This window comes from Mus pahari, chromosome 4 (genome assembly GCF_900095145.1).
Source record: "Mus pahari chromosome 4, PAHARI_EIJ_v1.1, whole genome shotgun sequence".
Lineage (NCBI taxonomy): Eukaryota > Metazoa > Chordata > Mammalia > Rodentia > Muridae > Mus > Mus pahari.
Genome location: NC_034593.1, coordinates 121,001,071 through 121,014,566, shown reverse-complemented (window position 1 = coordinate 121,014,566; position 13,496 = coordinate 121,001,071). Strand labels below are relative to the sequence as shown.

The following is a 13,496-nucleotide window of genomic DNA, read 5'->3' as shown; positions in this document are numbered from 1 at the left end:
CACACACACACACACACACACACACACACACACACACACACACACACACGCACACAAGAATATGTTTAGAAGTCAGAGGATAACTAATGGGTACTCGCCTTCCACTCTGTGGGTCTGGAGACTGACCTCAAGTCATCAGGCTTTGGGACAGCTGCCTTTGTCCTCTGAGCCACCTTGCCAGCTTCTGATCTTCTGACTTCTCATGCCCGATTTCATTTTCCTTCTTTTCTACAACACTGCCCTCATGTGCTTACTCGAGATTTTTAAACTGAAAATCTCAGCTGAATATACTAACAGCCCGACCCCAAGCATCCACCTTGTCATATATCCAGGTTGGTATATATAACTTACACAGTGAAATAATTCTCTAAAGGAAATCTTTATAGACTTAATGAGGATGTCACTGTACGTCCGTCTGAATCAGGAATTCTTACTTCTCCCAGCCAGAAGTGCCACATCAAACTGACGCTCACCGCTCCAAACTTTTGTCCACATATGGAGCAGAGGAACTCTACCGAGCTAAGCGCAAGTGTAATGCCACCCAAGAGCATGACATCAATCTTCTAGAAGGGGAGCTGGTCGCAGTCCTGGAACAGAAGGATCCCCTGGGGAGTACAAGCAGGTGGTTTGTCGACACTGGATGTGAGTTTCTTTTTCCACAGACTAACCACTCTTCAGGTTGAGAATTTCCCAGGAGTCTCTGCGTACTGCGGGATGGTCCCTCGCATAACCCTGGTGCTTTCTTTTTCTTTCTACCAGTTGTAAAAGGCTACGTGTATTCCTCCTTCCTAAAGCCCTACAACCCAGGGAAAGGGCAGAAGGTGGATGCGGAGAACAGATTCTGTGATGACGATTTCGAGAACATCAGTCTCTTTGTGTCTTGCCGGCCAGCTGGTGACAGGGTCAGCATAAGTGACAGCAGCTCATCTCTTAGTGGCTCTTGTGGGAAGTTTGAAACAAATGGTGCTGATGATGATAATTTTCAAGAGGTAGATGAGCAGGTAAGACTTTAAACCTTGATGCAAAAAGATTCTTGGCCACTCAAATGAACGGATCTCTAACTGCTCACATCGAGATGAAATATGGATAGGGAAACTGCCAGCTTTAACATTGAGAAGACCTAGGCCAATTAGCACATACCATCTAAGGACTGTTGAGCAAAGAATTTAATTCTCTAAACCCATTTCCTCCAAAACAGAAAAGGAAAGGAAAGGAAAGGAAAGGAAAGGAAAGGAAAGGAAAGGAAAGGAAAGGAAAGGAAAGGAAAGGAAAGGAAAGGAAAGGAAAGGAAAGAAAGCCCCTATACTGTAGTTGTTTTGACTAGAAATGATGTACACACTGAACTCTTGACATAGAATATGCAACCAAATCATAGCAGTCACTACTGGTATAAAATTCAGGGTAATCAGAAATTTCTTTCTGCCACTGGAAAAAGGCAGCGGAGTTGTGATCATCAATTTCAGCTAGAAAGTTATCTCTGAATCAGCTAGAACAGTGTTTCTCAAGCTGTGGGTCACGACCCTTTGTGGGAGTCAAATGGTCCTTTTACAGGGGTTGCCTAAGACCATTGGAAAACTCAAATATTTACACTACGGCTCATAACAGAAGCAAAATAAGTCATGGAGTAGCAACAAAACTAGTTTTATACTTGGGGGAGGGGTCACCACATGAGGAGCTGTATTAAAGGGTTGCATCATCAGGGAGGTTGAGAACCACTGCTTTAGAAGCAAAGTCTTCATTACACTGGGGAAGACTTGGACACTTATTAATGCCTTCTGCTAACCACGAAAGCTTTCCCACTTGCCTTTCGCTAGTTGCGCCAAAGCAAAGATCACTGATGTAGCCCCTTCATAAATCAGTAAGCTAATTATAATGTAAGGCTCATTTTTGCTACCTCATAAAGTTTCAGCGTTTTCAACAATTAATCTCCAAGTAGTGACCACCTAATTTTCCACCTTTTTAACATAGTAATTTCCATTAACCTAAATTTCTTTTCTACTGGGGTAATACATTTTTTATTTTCAGAAGGTAGAAATGGAATGATATACATAAACTAAATGTAAGTTCTTTATTCCTTTCCCCTTTAGTGTTATTCCTCAAAGACATCATGTCTTTCAGATATATTTTATGCATATATAAATATATATACACAAAAACATATTATAGGCGTTACCTTTTTAACACTTAAACACCACTCTACTTATATAGCTAATTTATTCCTTAAAATAATTCTCTGAAATATCTTTAAATTTTTATAGTTTTGCTGAGGCAGAATCTCATGATACAGCCTCCTAAGTGATATAGCTATGAGCTTATACTGTCACACCCATTTTATACAATAAGTCATATACATAATTACTAACTCAGTCAAAGATACTGAAAATATTTTGTATTTAAAAGTGTAAAACAATAATTCCAGGAGTATTCTTCATCTCCTTTTCTATGCTTTTATAAATACATTTGTAAGAAAAATTAATAAGTTTATTAAGGGGTAACAGGTTAGATAGGAAATCTTTACAGAGTTTGCCATGCTGCCCTTTATAAATAGCATTATTTAAGTCTTATTTAGATGCTCTAGAATTCACTTATTTTAAATGTAACATCCAGTGACCTTTAGTACAGCTACAGTATATTTAGTATAAATTGTGCAAACCAATTTCAGAACACTTCTTTCGTGCCCAAAGATCCTTTAGATTCATTTGCAATTCTGCTTTTTCCCATATCCAGCTTCTGAAAGCCACTAATCCATTTCCCACTTCTTTATTGCACCTTCCTGTATATTTCACAGGGATAGAATTGTATATGGCGTTTTGTAGCTGGCTTTTTTCTCTCAGCATGCGTTTAATATTCATCCCTGCTGGAAATATATGTATTTTGCATCTTCTTTTTTTTTTTTTTTTTTTTACTACCTAACAGTATTCCATGATGTAGATACAGCAGTTTAACCATTTGCCAGTTAATACATTTGAGCAGTGTCCATTTGATGCTATTGTGAATAATGTCTCTATAGACATTAATGTGTGTCGATATGGACTTCACTTCTCTTAGACAGACATCCAGGAATGCATTTGCACCCTGGCATGGTAAATATATGTTTTATTTTTAGAGGAAATACCAAATCATATTTCAACTGAATTAAATGCTACATATTTTCTTTAAGAAGAGGGGAGAAGAAGGGAGGAAATTTTCTCTTTCTCAAAATAGAAAATACCTTTTAAAAATCCTATTTGTCCTCTATTTCCTCTGAGGTTGTAAACCAGATAACATAGTTATCACAGACAAGTGGCCTTGCATAAATGCTGCATTTTTACTAATAAATTGGATTGAGAACATAGTTGACATAGACAACCAGCCTTGCATAAATACTGAATTACTATTAATAAATTGGATTGAGAAGTACATTTTGGATCAGTGGTCACATGGACCTCTGATAACTTTCCTTAGATTAAAATGATTTTGTTCACATTGAGGGTCTCCCCATTGCAAGCTTAGAGAATGCCCCAATTCATTATAGCAAAGAGAAGTGACACCTGTGGGAACTCCAGCAGGAGGAGGAAGAGAAAGTCAGAGGCAGAAGGGAGCAAGTCCACTTTACCACTGACAACAAAGGCTCATGGGCTGGAGGCCATCAGAGCAGCTGCTCTTCATCCTTGGGAATAAGGAGAAAGGAGTGTAGTTTCATGTTTGCCACAGGCTGGTGTTTCCACTCCAACTCTCAGATAGTATATGAATGCGTATACTTATGGGTCACAGTTTAGGAGAATGATATAGCATAGAGGTCCAGGTAAGTGACTGAAAATTATATAGTTGTCAAATCTCGTATCTGATGTATCCCAATCGAATTTTTTGCATTGCTATTTGAACTTTCAAAAAAATCAGCTGTAGTCCGTACTGCGTGGCTGGGCACTGCTCGGTGCCACTGTTTCTTGTTCTGCTCTTTCCTACAGTGCTGATACTTTCTCTCATCCTCCAGACTTGCAGAAGCACATCCTAGGGGGAGCTGTAGGCTGTCCTGTAGCCTTGCTGAGGATTCAAGTGAACCCTGACAAGGGCAGGTGGATGGGCTTGGCTTCTACTTGATATTCAGGGGAATCCCTGAGGCTTTGAGAATCACTGAGGTATAGACCACTGGAGACTGGTTAATGACCCGAAGGACCAAGGGGAGCTGAGAATGGCTTTGGAGGGTGTCTGGTTACTTTTCTATTGCTGTGATAATATACTATGACCCAGGCAACTTATGGAAGAAAGAGTTTATTTGCAGCTTACATTTTTAAAACATTAGAGCCCATGACCACCCTAAATGGGAATGGCATGGGCTTTTGTGACAAACCTCTTCCAACAAGGCCACACCTCCTAGTCCTTCCCAAATAATTCCACTAACTGGAGACTTATTATTCAAACCTATGAGCTGGGGAGGGCATTTTCATCCACACTACCCCAGAGAGTTTCCTCAATTATTTTGGAAATGTGCTTCTTTGTATGTGGTCTTTTCTAGAACGTACATCTGAAAGCACATTTTTAGCCAAGTTTGTTGTTTTCCAAGCTTATGATCTGGTTTTCGCCTTTATATTTTATAATCACTTATGATAATGATACCACATGCTGAGTATGCTGTGTGTTTGCAAGTCCACCAACAATCTAATGAACTATTCCTAAGGTATTCAAGTAATCTATTAAAATGAAGATTAAGAGATTATTTGATATGGAAAGATGTTTTACAATGCTCTGAAGGGGAAAATAGTTTACAAAAATATACAATTTCATTTTTATTACTATCTCAGAACAAAGACAAAGTGAGGGAGGGCAAGATGGAGAAGAAAAGAGAATAAAAGACACTTACAGCACTTACTTGACTTTCTTTGCTTACTTTTGAAACTTTTTCCTTAAAACTACTTGTTTACACTGAAGATACCCTTCCTCCCAGCATGCCTGTCATCTTCCTTTGTTCTTATCAGTTATAGCCTTATCAAACGTGCTTCAGGAGGCACCCTTTCCTTTTATGATAATAGCTTCAAAACTCATCCAAATCATTCATGTGAATATATATATATATATATATATATATATATATATATATATATATATATATATATTCAACAATGGAAAACTCTCTTAGGAAATCCATACCCAGGTTATCAGGTGTGTTTTAGTGTCTGAAAAACACTCTTTTCTTAACCCTCATGTTTAAACCTCTTAAATATTTTTATTAAACCTCCAGATTACTTCATAAAATCCTACTTATTGGTAAAAATAAATAATCGTTGAATGAAGAAAATAAAAGCTTGCTTCTATAGGGTGAGAAAAAAGAATGGGTATTTTTTCATGCAATGTAATCACTTTGGCTTTGGAACTAATACAGTAAATGGTGGTTTAAAAGCTATTTAGTTTTGGAAAGGAAAATTAAAATACATTATGAGTTTTATTGTCCATAGCTGGAGAATTGGGATAAAATCAATAAAATGAGATTGCACAATGCAATGAAGTTATGAAATAAAAATTAAATGCAGAAATATACAGAGTAAGAGACTGCAGAGGTGGCAATGGTGCCACAGGGGACAGTGTGAAGCTTATGGGTAATAATCTGTGGGTAAGCCATGATATAGGTGATGTTAAGTCAAATGTGTAGAGAGCCGAGCTAGCTGTATGGCCAAGTTATCATACATAAAATGAAATGCAGATTTACGGCGAGCAAGGGAGGGAGCAAACAGTGAAACATTATAAAGATAACAAGAGAAAAAATAAATTCATGATTATGATTCACGTTAATAATATTTTAATGTTTCTGGTAAAAAGCATATGGACCTTTAAAGTTAGAAAAGTGTAGACTGAGGTTTGAAAATGAGAAGCTTCTCAGCTTTTCAATTCATGACAACTTGAAAACTTCTAATTTTTCTTCTAACAACAAAGGAAATGAAAAGAATTAGAAGAGCAGAGGAACTATTCTTTTAAAGCAGACTCTGCTCCAGTTTGAGTATATAAGGTTTGCCTTTAGTTAGCATGCTATATGAGAACTGGAAAGTACTGATCTGAAATAAGTTTGGACCATGAAAATCTAAAAGTGTTATATAATTTTAAATTTATGGTCTCATGAGAATTTATATTTGTTTCAAATATATATTTTAATCCAGGCTTGGTGTCACACTTTTAATTCCAACACTCTAGACTCAGAGACAAGTAGATCTCTATGAGTTCAAGGCGTTCCTGGTCTACATAGTGACTTCAGGCCAGCCAAAGGTTGCATAGTAAGACTCTGTCTCAAAAAAACATCAATAAAACACATATAATAATAATCATAAACATATCTAATCAAAGTTTATTTTCCCTTTGAGGAAATTTGTGCCACAGTGAAAGACTGCACGGGTGTTGAGGAATAGGACAGTAGCTAAGCTATCCTTCTGAAAAATTCATGCTTGCACTGACAAAGCATATTTATTATTGGTTAAAATTACAAAGATGGCTACAGCTGCTGATTCCAGCTCCTATAGATTCTTTGGGGACTATAATTTAGCACATCATGCTCCTGTATTATTTTGCAAACCAAATTAAGCATACACTAATCTTGTGACTCTATTCAGTATTGTCATGTTTGAGAGACTCCAGACCCTTTCTCCAGGCATACGCTGTACATCCCCTTCTTAGAATAAGAGTGTGCTTCCTAAAACTCTAAAAGGAAGGGGTCAAGCCCAGGACTAGGAGTTAGCTGCTACGATGTGGGTCCTAGCAGCTCTGGCTAGCACTGTGGTTAGGAGTGTTTCTAGCTCTTAGCTGAGAGGGTTATTAAGGTTATAGCCCATGTGACATAAATTATCACAGGCTCTGTAAAAAAAATTATTTATTACAGCTGAAATTTAATTAGTAATTTATAACTCCCCCATTCTTCTCTCTTCTTTACTTTCAAACAAAATAATCATTTCCAAGAATCTATCTTCATGTGTTTATGTGTAGCTTTGTGGTGGTGGTAGTTCTGTGGGCTTGTTGCTTTGTCTTATCAGTATTTGTTACTTCTTCAGCTGAGTTGTAAGGTTTCCGATAATGTATTTTGCAAAGTTTGACTAAATGACTATATAAATGTTGTTGGTTAGCTGCTTAATTTTCTACCATAAGGAAACATTTTTTTAATTAGAAGTTTTATGATTTTACTGGAAGAAGAATTAAACAGCAATTTGAGGTCTTCCAACTTATCTAATAACTATCAAGTATTTTTCTGAGGTCACAGAAATTTTTAATTGAAATACATTTATTAGTTTCTTCAAGGTCAGTTAATTTTGCAAAGTTATAGATTTTATTCAGTGTGCTTGTAAAGATTTAGAAAGTTAAAGAACTAGCTGGGCGTGGTGGCACATGCCTTTAATCCCAGCACTCGGGAGGCAGAGGCGGGTGGATTTCTGAGTTCGAGACCAGCCTGGTCTACAGAGTGAGTTCCAGGACAACCAGAGCTATACAGAGAAACCCTGTCTCGAAAAAACAAACAAACAAACAAAAAAAAAAACAAAAAACAAAGAAAGTTAAAGAATTTAGAAGGAACAGTGAAGATGACTTACAGTCCTACCAATCCAAGAAATTATTTAGTAATTCTAGGTGTCTATTAGTCATCTAAATTTATACATGTATGTCTGTGTGCTTGTAAGGGCAGTTATCCACAAGGTCAAAAGAGGGCACTAGATTGTGAAACTCATGAGTGGGTACTGAGACCTCAATTGAGTCCTTTGCAGAGGTTAAACATAACCTCTTGACCACGGACCCATCTCCCAGCCTATAATTTTATATTTCAAAAATTATTTAAATGAATATTTTCTACATTGTTATTCTCATAAAGTTCCACTTAAATGACTACAAGTTTACTTAGTACGATTGTCTTTAATTCACTCTTTCTAACCACTTATGTATATTCCCACATCTCTCCCACTTTTTGCTATAAATACAGAAATATTGTTTGTACAAACATTATCTGTCTGTCAGTTTTTCTGTTTCTGTGGAAGAGATTCTGAAGAGATTGATTCAAAGGATTAACCATCAAAAGTATTTTTACAGAAACTGCCAAATAGCCTACAAGCATGGACAATCTATACTCCTTCTGATAAAAAACAAATGCCCGTTTCCTTTCCTATCTCAGCTATATCCTATCCAGTCCATCAGGAAGAGCTGGCCTGCGTGACTGTCAAAAGCAGGAACACCTTAGCAGTGCTTCTTAAAGGTGAAAACATGTTGTTTCTCCAAAGTCTTAGGTTCTGCCGCCAACCACATCTTTTTGTTTTTGGTCTAGATTTTCTATGCCGTTCATGCTTTCCAAGCTCGGAGTGACCATGAACTCAGCCTTCAAGAGTACCAGCGAGTCCATATACTTAGATTCTGTGATCTAAGTGGGAACAAAGAGTGGTGGTTAGCTGAAGCCCAAGGTCAGAAAGGGTATGTACCTGCTAACTACCTTGGGAAGATGACGTACGCTTAAGAAAATAAGCAACATTTCCTGACAAGATGCTTACTGACTACCTCATAAAACCGACACTGAAGCTTCAAACCAGAAAGCAAGAAACCTCCAAACCCTATGAACAGTGTATCACGTTTTGAAGACAAACCTTGCTTCCTAGTAGGACAATTTCATTGATGTATAAAGAGTAATTGTTGACAGACATACTACCAACAAAAACAGCAGAGTAAAACTGCCTAGGCTCTGACTATATACTTAAAGGTAGAGATCTTTTGAAAAGATATATTTTCATTTATCATCACCAAGAGAGTGGATCCAAGAGTAAGGTTTTTCACTTTATTGTAACATTTTTTTCTGTACTTTGCCTTAAACATATTTTTCACATTTCTTATTTACACATACACATGTTTACATGCTCACAATATATTCTGCAGTTTATACAGTATGAGTACAATACAGATTATACATACATGTATAAGTCAAAGAATAAACTAATTACACAGAAAAATAACAGGCAATTAGAAGTCTTTAATATTGGACTCCATTTTAAATGCCTTTTGAATTAAAAGGAAAACACAAGATATTAATAATATCCAAAATGTACTGTGTGTGCACTCCATGATGCACATGAGCATTTAAATGATTTCTATATCATGATTTAATGCAACATAAAGAGTAAGCACTGCTAGAAAGTGGTCGAGGTGGGTCAAACAGACAGCGTGGTTCCGAGGTCTGTTCCTACTGACTACACTGTATGCTGCTTGAGTACAAAAGAGTGATGTAAACAAGGGACCTGGAGGGGATCCGACCTCTCTCATTCACATTTATATATTTAACAACTTTTCAACATGAAGGGCTTACATAAGACATGAGCCTGGGAGAGAAGAATGAAGAGTCAAAATTCATTATCTGTTCTTTTTGTTGTTGTGATTAAGCATTATGAAAGTGTAATGGTTTTAAAGCTGTCATAAATGACTGCTGATGAGACTTTAATGAAGAAACAGTTTTGGATCACGTGGGCAGTGTCCATTCCACTTCAGAGCCAAGATATAAATACTTTTAGTGGCCAGTTTGTACTCAGACAAGGTGCAGAGGATTGCATTAGCTATAACATCAAGTAGGGCATTATGCTTCAAATTCGGCTACTCCTCTGAGAGCTGTCCTCCAAAACTTCAGGCCTATTCAGTCAAGACTGGGACAGATGTGGGGATAAAGTGAACCAGGGCGAGTACTCAGAAGGAAGGAAGGAAAACTAAAGTCGTTGGAGGTAACAACTCAATAGAGAATATTTTATGAAGACCAAAATGTCTGGCATGTGTTTACTTGATTAGCACTATCAAATAGCTGCTGGTTATCAGGAACTCTGATAACTTTGGGGATTTTAGCAGAGTGCAAATCAATGCAGTACCCGGCCATGCAAAGTTTAGTCTAATGAGGACAACAGTGATATCCTAGAAGTAAAGCCACACTGACTAAACAGAGTGTGTTTAGGATTATGGAACAGTGAGACTTCTAATTTTGTGTGATTTTTAGTGGTTACTCTTATAATTACAGTAGATTTTAATTGCTCATAAAATCCTAATGACATTTTAAAAAATTTGTTACTTTGAAGGATTTGATACACTCAATATATATATAATATATATGACATATAACATATATCATTTATATGATATGATAACCATATATATGGTTACATTTATTACTGAGCAATATCTACAGCAAAATAGAGAGTTCTATTTCGTCCAGCTGGCTGAATACCATACCTGCTCCCCAAACCAGAAATAGAATTCTACTATGAAAGAAACAGTTTATACTTCTACTAAGTGCATTAAAGTAGCTTTATAAAGTTCCCGTGACATTGACTTTGTATAAAGTTTTCTTTTTTAAGTAGGGCAACAACATACTTTGTAAAAGATATTAGAGACTTTAAAAAAGATTAGTTGCTCTTTAAATTCAATTTTAAAGCATGCATTTGTTTGCCTAAGGTTAAGGAAAAAAAAAAACCCAAAGTTGCTACTTAAGGACACGATAAAAACGTCCAAGGTGGCATGAGTTATTCATGGCTGTGTGCACCTGCACACCAAGCTTCAATGTTTTACACAAAAATGAAGGATTATAGAAATAGCACAGTTGTGCCTTTCTGGCTGAAATCAGTGGTTAGATGCAGGAGAAGGTTTGTCTACTCATGTGGCCCTAGGAGTGATGATGCTTCCTGTCTGACCTGTGAAAAATCCGTGCCAGGAAAACCAGCCCTTGAGTTTGCTCCTGAGAAAGAACTGTCATGAAGCCAGTCACTGCAACTTTCCTATCATGATGAGCCCGTTACTATACATGAGCTCTGAAAAATTATATACTACCTTCATTTTCTACTTATTTTACTTAAAATCAAGTACCTTGTAATTCTGAAATTAGACATTATTTTAATAGACCTCAGAAAAATACATTTCCAAGATAGCTTATAGGTTGTATATATATGTAAGCAGCTCAAAAGATTAAGCCATTGGTTGCATTGGTATAATTACAACTAGGCATGCTAATGTATTTTGTTATATTCCTTTTTAAATTAATATTGTACAGAATAGGATCCTCTGAAGTAGGCAATATTTTGTTTACCAAGATGAAGAGGAAGCTTTTGTAGCTAGTTTTCTTTTTTAAAATAAATAAAAATATATGTACCTTATTTACATTTCATTTTGAAATGTTAGTAGTTAAAAACTACTAGTATATATGAGTATAAAATATTCATCCAGTAATATAAAATTATCATTGGTGCAGAATCATGAAAAAGATCACAAAGCCACTTTCTGAACCTACCTTATTCTTCAGAAAAATATCTTGACTTTGAAGGACAAGTGGAGGTAAGAAAGAGATAAATGCATGTTTAGTCACAGCAATGAAGCAATGGGTACCAGATGTTAAATGCTGGGACATTTCAAATCGTTCCAAAATACAATCCAGATTTTGAGAAACTGCTTTTAAAATGCCTGATACTATTTGGGATGAACACAGTTTGGGTGGTTTACACCAATGGTTGTTTCAGCTACTGAGACATGGAATTGTCACTTCTTGAATCTTTATTTACCACATTAACTTCGCAAAGCTGTATGAATAAAAGGAGGAAATTATACGACATAAAGTCCTTACCCTTTAAGTTGTTTGTAGTACTACAGCTTCCTAATACATGCACCGCATTGCTAACTAATGAAAATATTCAGACCTTACAAAATTCAGACCAAATGATCCTATACATCTATATCGTGGTCAATGAGGCGGTTACAGTTCACTGACTTGGAATTCTGTAGGAATAGATCCTGTGTAAAGAATACAAATCTAAAAAGCCTAATTCTGTAGTTGCTTCCTTCTCTGTATACACACAGATTTAAAATTAATCCAGTCCAAACTATAGTACTTCAGTTCTACTGGATCTCAAGCTGGGGTCTTTATGTAACTACCATTTTCACAGTTGTATACTCTGGTTAGATGCAGGTAAAATTTGCCTATTTTGAAAAACAGGTCAACACTTTAGAAAAGACTGGAATTAAGTTGTTCTTGGTTGGAAATACTGGGAATATATTTTAACTAAATTAAATTTGTTTAGTTTTGCTTAAAATTCCACTGAGGCATCTGAATGTATCCATCACATTTCTAATTTCTTGTGACTTTTGTACTACTAAACTTTCATTTTGTTAAAACTGATGTATTTCCTGTGAAACCTGGGGTCTTAACAATTAATAATTGTAACTAATAAAACTACTACCATGCCCTTGTCAAGATCTGGAATCATCTTTTATATATATATATGTGCTTTTATAGTGGACTTATATCCTGATACACTCACCATGGGTTTAAAACATCCTGATCTACTGATTATCATTGTTCAGCAAGTCAGTGCTATATGCAGAGTACCAGTTGCAGAGTACCAGTTGCTTGGTGGCATGATCACATGAATCACTGGGAGCTGCAACCTGTTTCCCCTGCCTGGAAATGGAATAGTGCTACAGAATATGTGAGTAGTCCAGGAAGATGACTTGAAGTGCAGATGCAACTAAATGTATATGACTTTCACACTACTGAAAAGAAAAAAATAGTAAAACACTATAATCCAGGGGCTGTTTGTATTAATTCTTTCATTTTTATCTCATCTGAACTGTGTTTTATAAAGTAGGAAACTAACACAGAGGAGTTGAAGACCAGGTCATTGCATCTTAAGACCAGCATTCTTTCCATGTCATTTCATCTATTTTCAATTCACTAAATTCTATGCTTAATCTCATAAACTACCATATGAAAAACAGAAAAAGGATACTGACCCGAATAGTTTGAATTGTCAGTTCTAAATCTCTACAAGAACACTTGCTGTAGTGTGGTTGTTAATGTGCAATGTTTCCCCTTGGTTCCTATGTCTCATCATTTTGTTGCCGTCTGGTGGTGCTTTTTGGAACGTCATGGGATCTAGAGGAGGTGGAGACTTACTAAAGGAAACAGTCACTGGGGGTGGGCTTTGAGGTTTTATACCCTGCTCTATGTCCTGTTTCCTGAAAGCTGAGACAGATGATCAACTGGCCTCATGGTCTGGCTCCATGTTTTCACCATCATGATGGATTCTATCCCTTGAGAGCTGTAAGTCGAAATAAACCCTTTCTCCCTTACGTTGCTTTTGTCAGAGTATTTTATCACAACAGAAAACTAAGACACCTTCTCATTTGTTCACTTGCTCACTGAGCCAATGGAGCTGGAGATTCCAATGCTATTCAAGACAAAACAAGCTCTCTACCCCTCACATAACTTAAGTGTTAGAAATCCCTGTTATACATAGCCAAACAAAAACATATTATTGCTACTTTCATAACTGTTTCTTGTAGTATACTTGATGAGGAAAAAAATAAAGGCCTAAGGGCTAGTTAATTTCTAATATCAAATATTTATCTTAAAAATACCTAAATTATTTAGGCCCTTACTACACACACACACACACACACACACACACACACACACTACCTATACAAAAAATCCTATTCACTGAAAGACAAATTACTTCCTAAGCTCATTAAAATTTCCAACTAGT

The 13,496-nt window shown here is 36.4% G+C and overlaps 1 protein-coding gene across 1 annotated transcript in view; it reads left to right on the top strand.

Moving 5' to 3' along the window:
- The window catches only part of Arhgef38 (Rho guanine nucleotide exchange factor 38), a 109,847-nt gene extending 97,310 nt beyond the window's left edge, over positions 1-12,537 (top strand). Inside the window, exons 12-14 of the mRNA XM_021197058.2 lie at positions 444-642; positions 760-1,001; positions 8,264-12,537. Coding sequence (XP_021052717.1) covers positions 444-642; positions 760-1,001; positions 8,264-8,449 — 627 coding nt within the window. The 3' untranslated portion in view covers positions 8,450-12,537. The remainder of the gene's footprint in view (positions 1-443; positions 643-759; positions 1,002-8,263) is intronic.
- Positions 12,538-13,496: the final 959 nt, after the last annotated feature.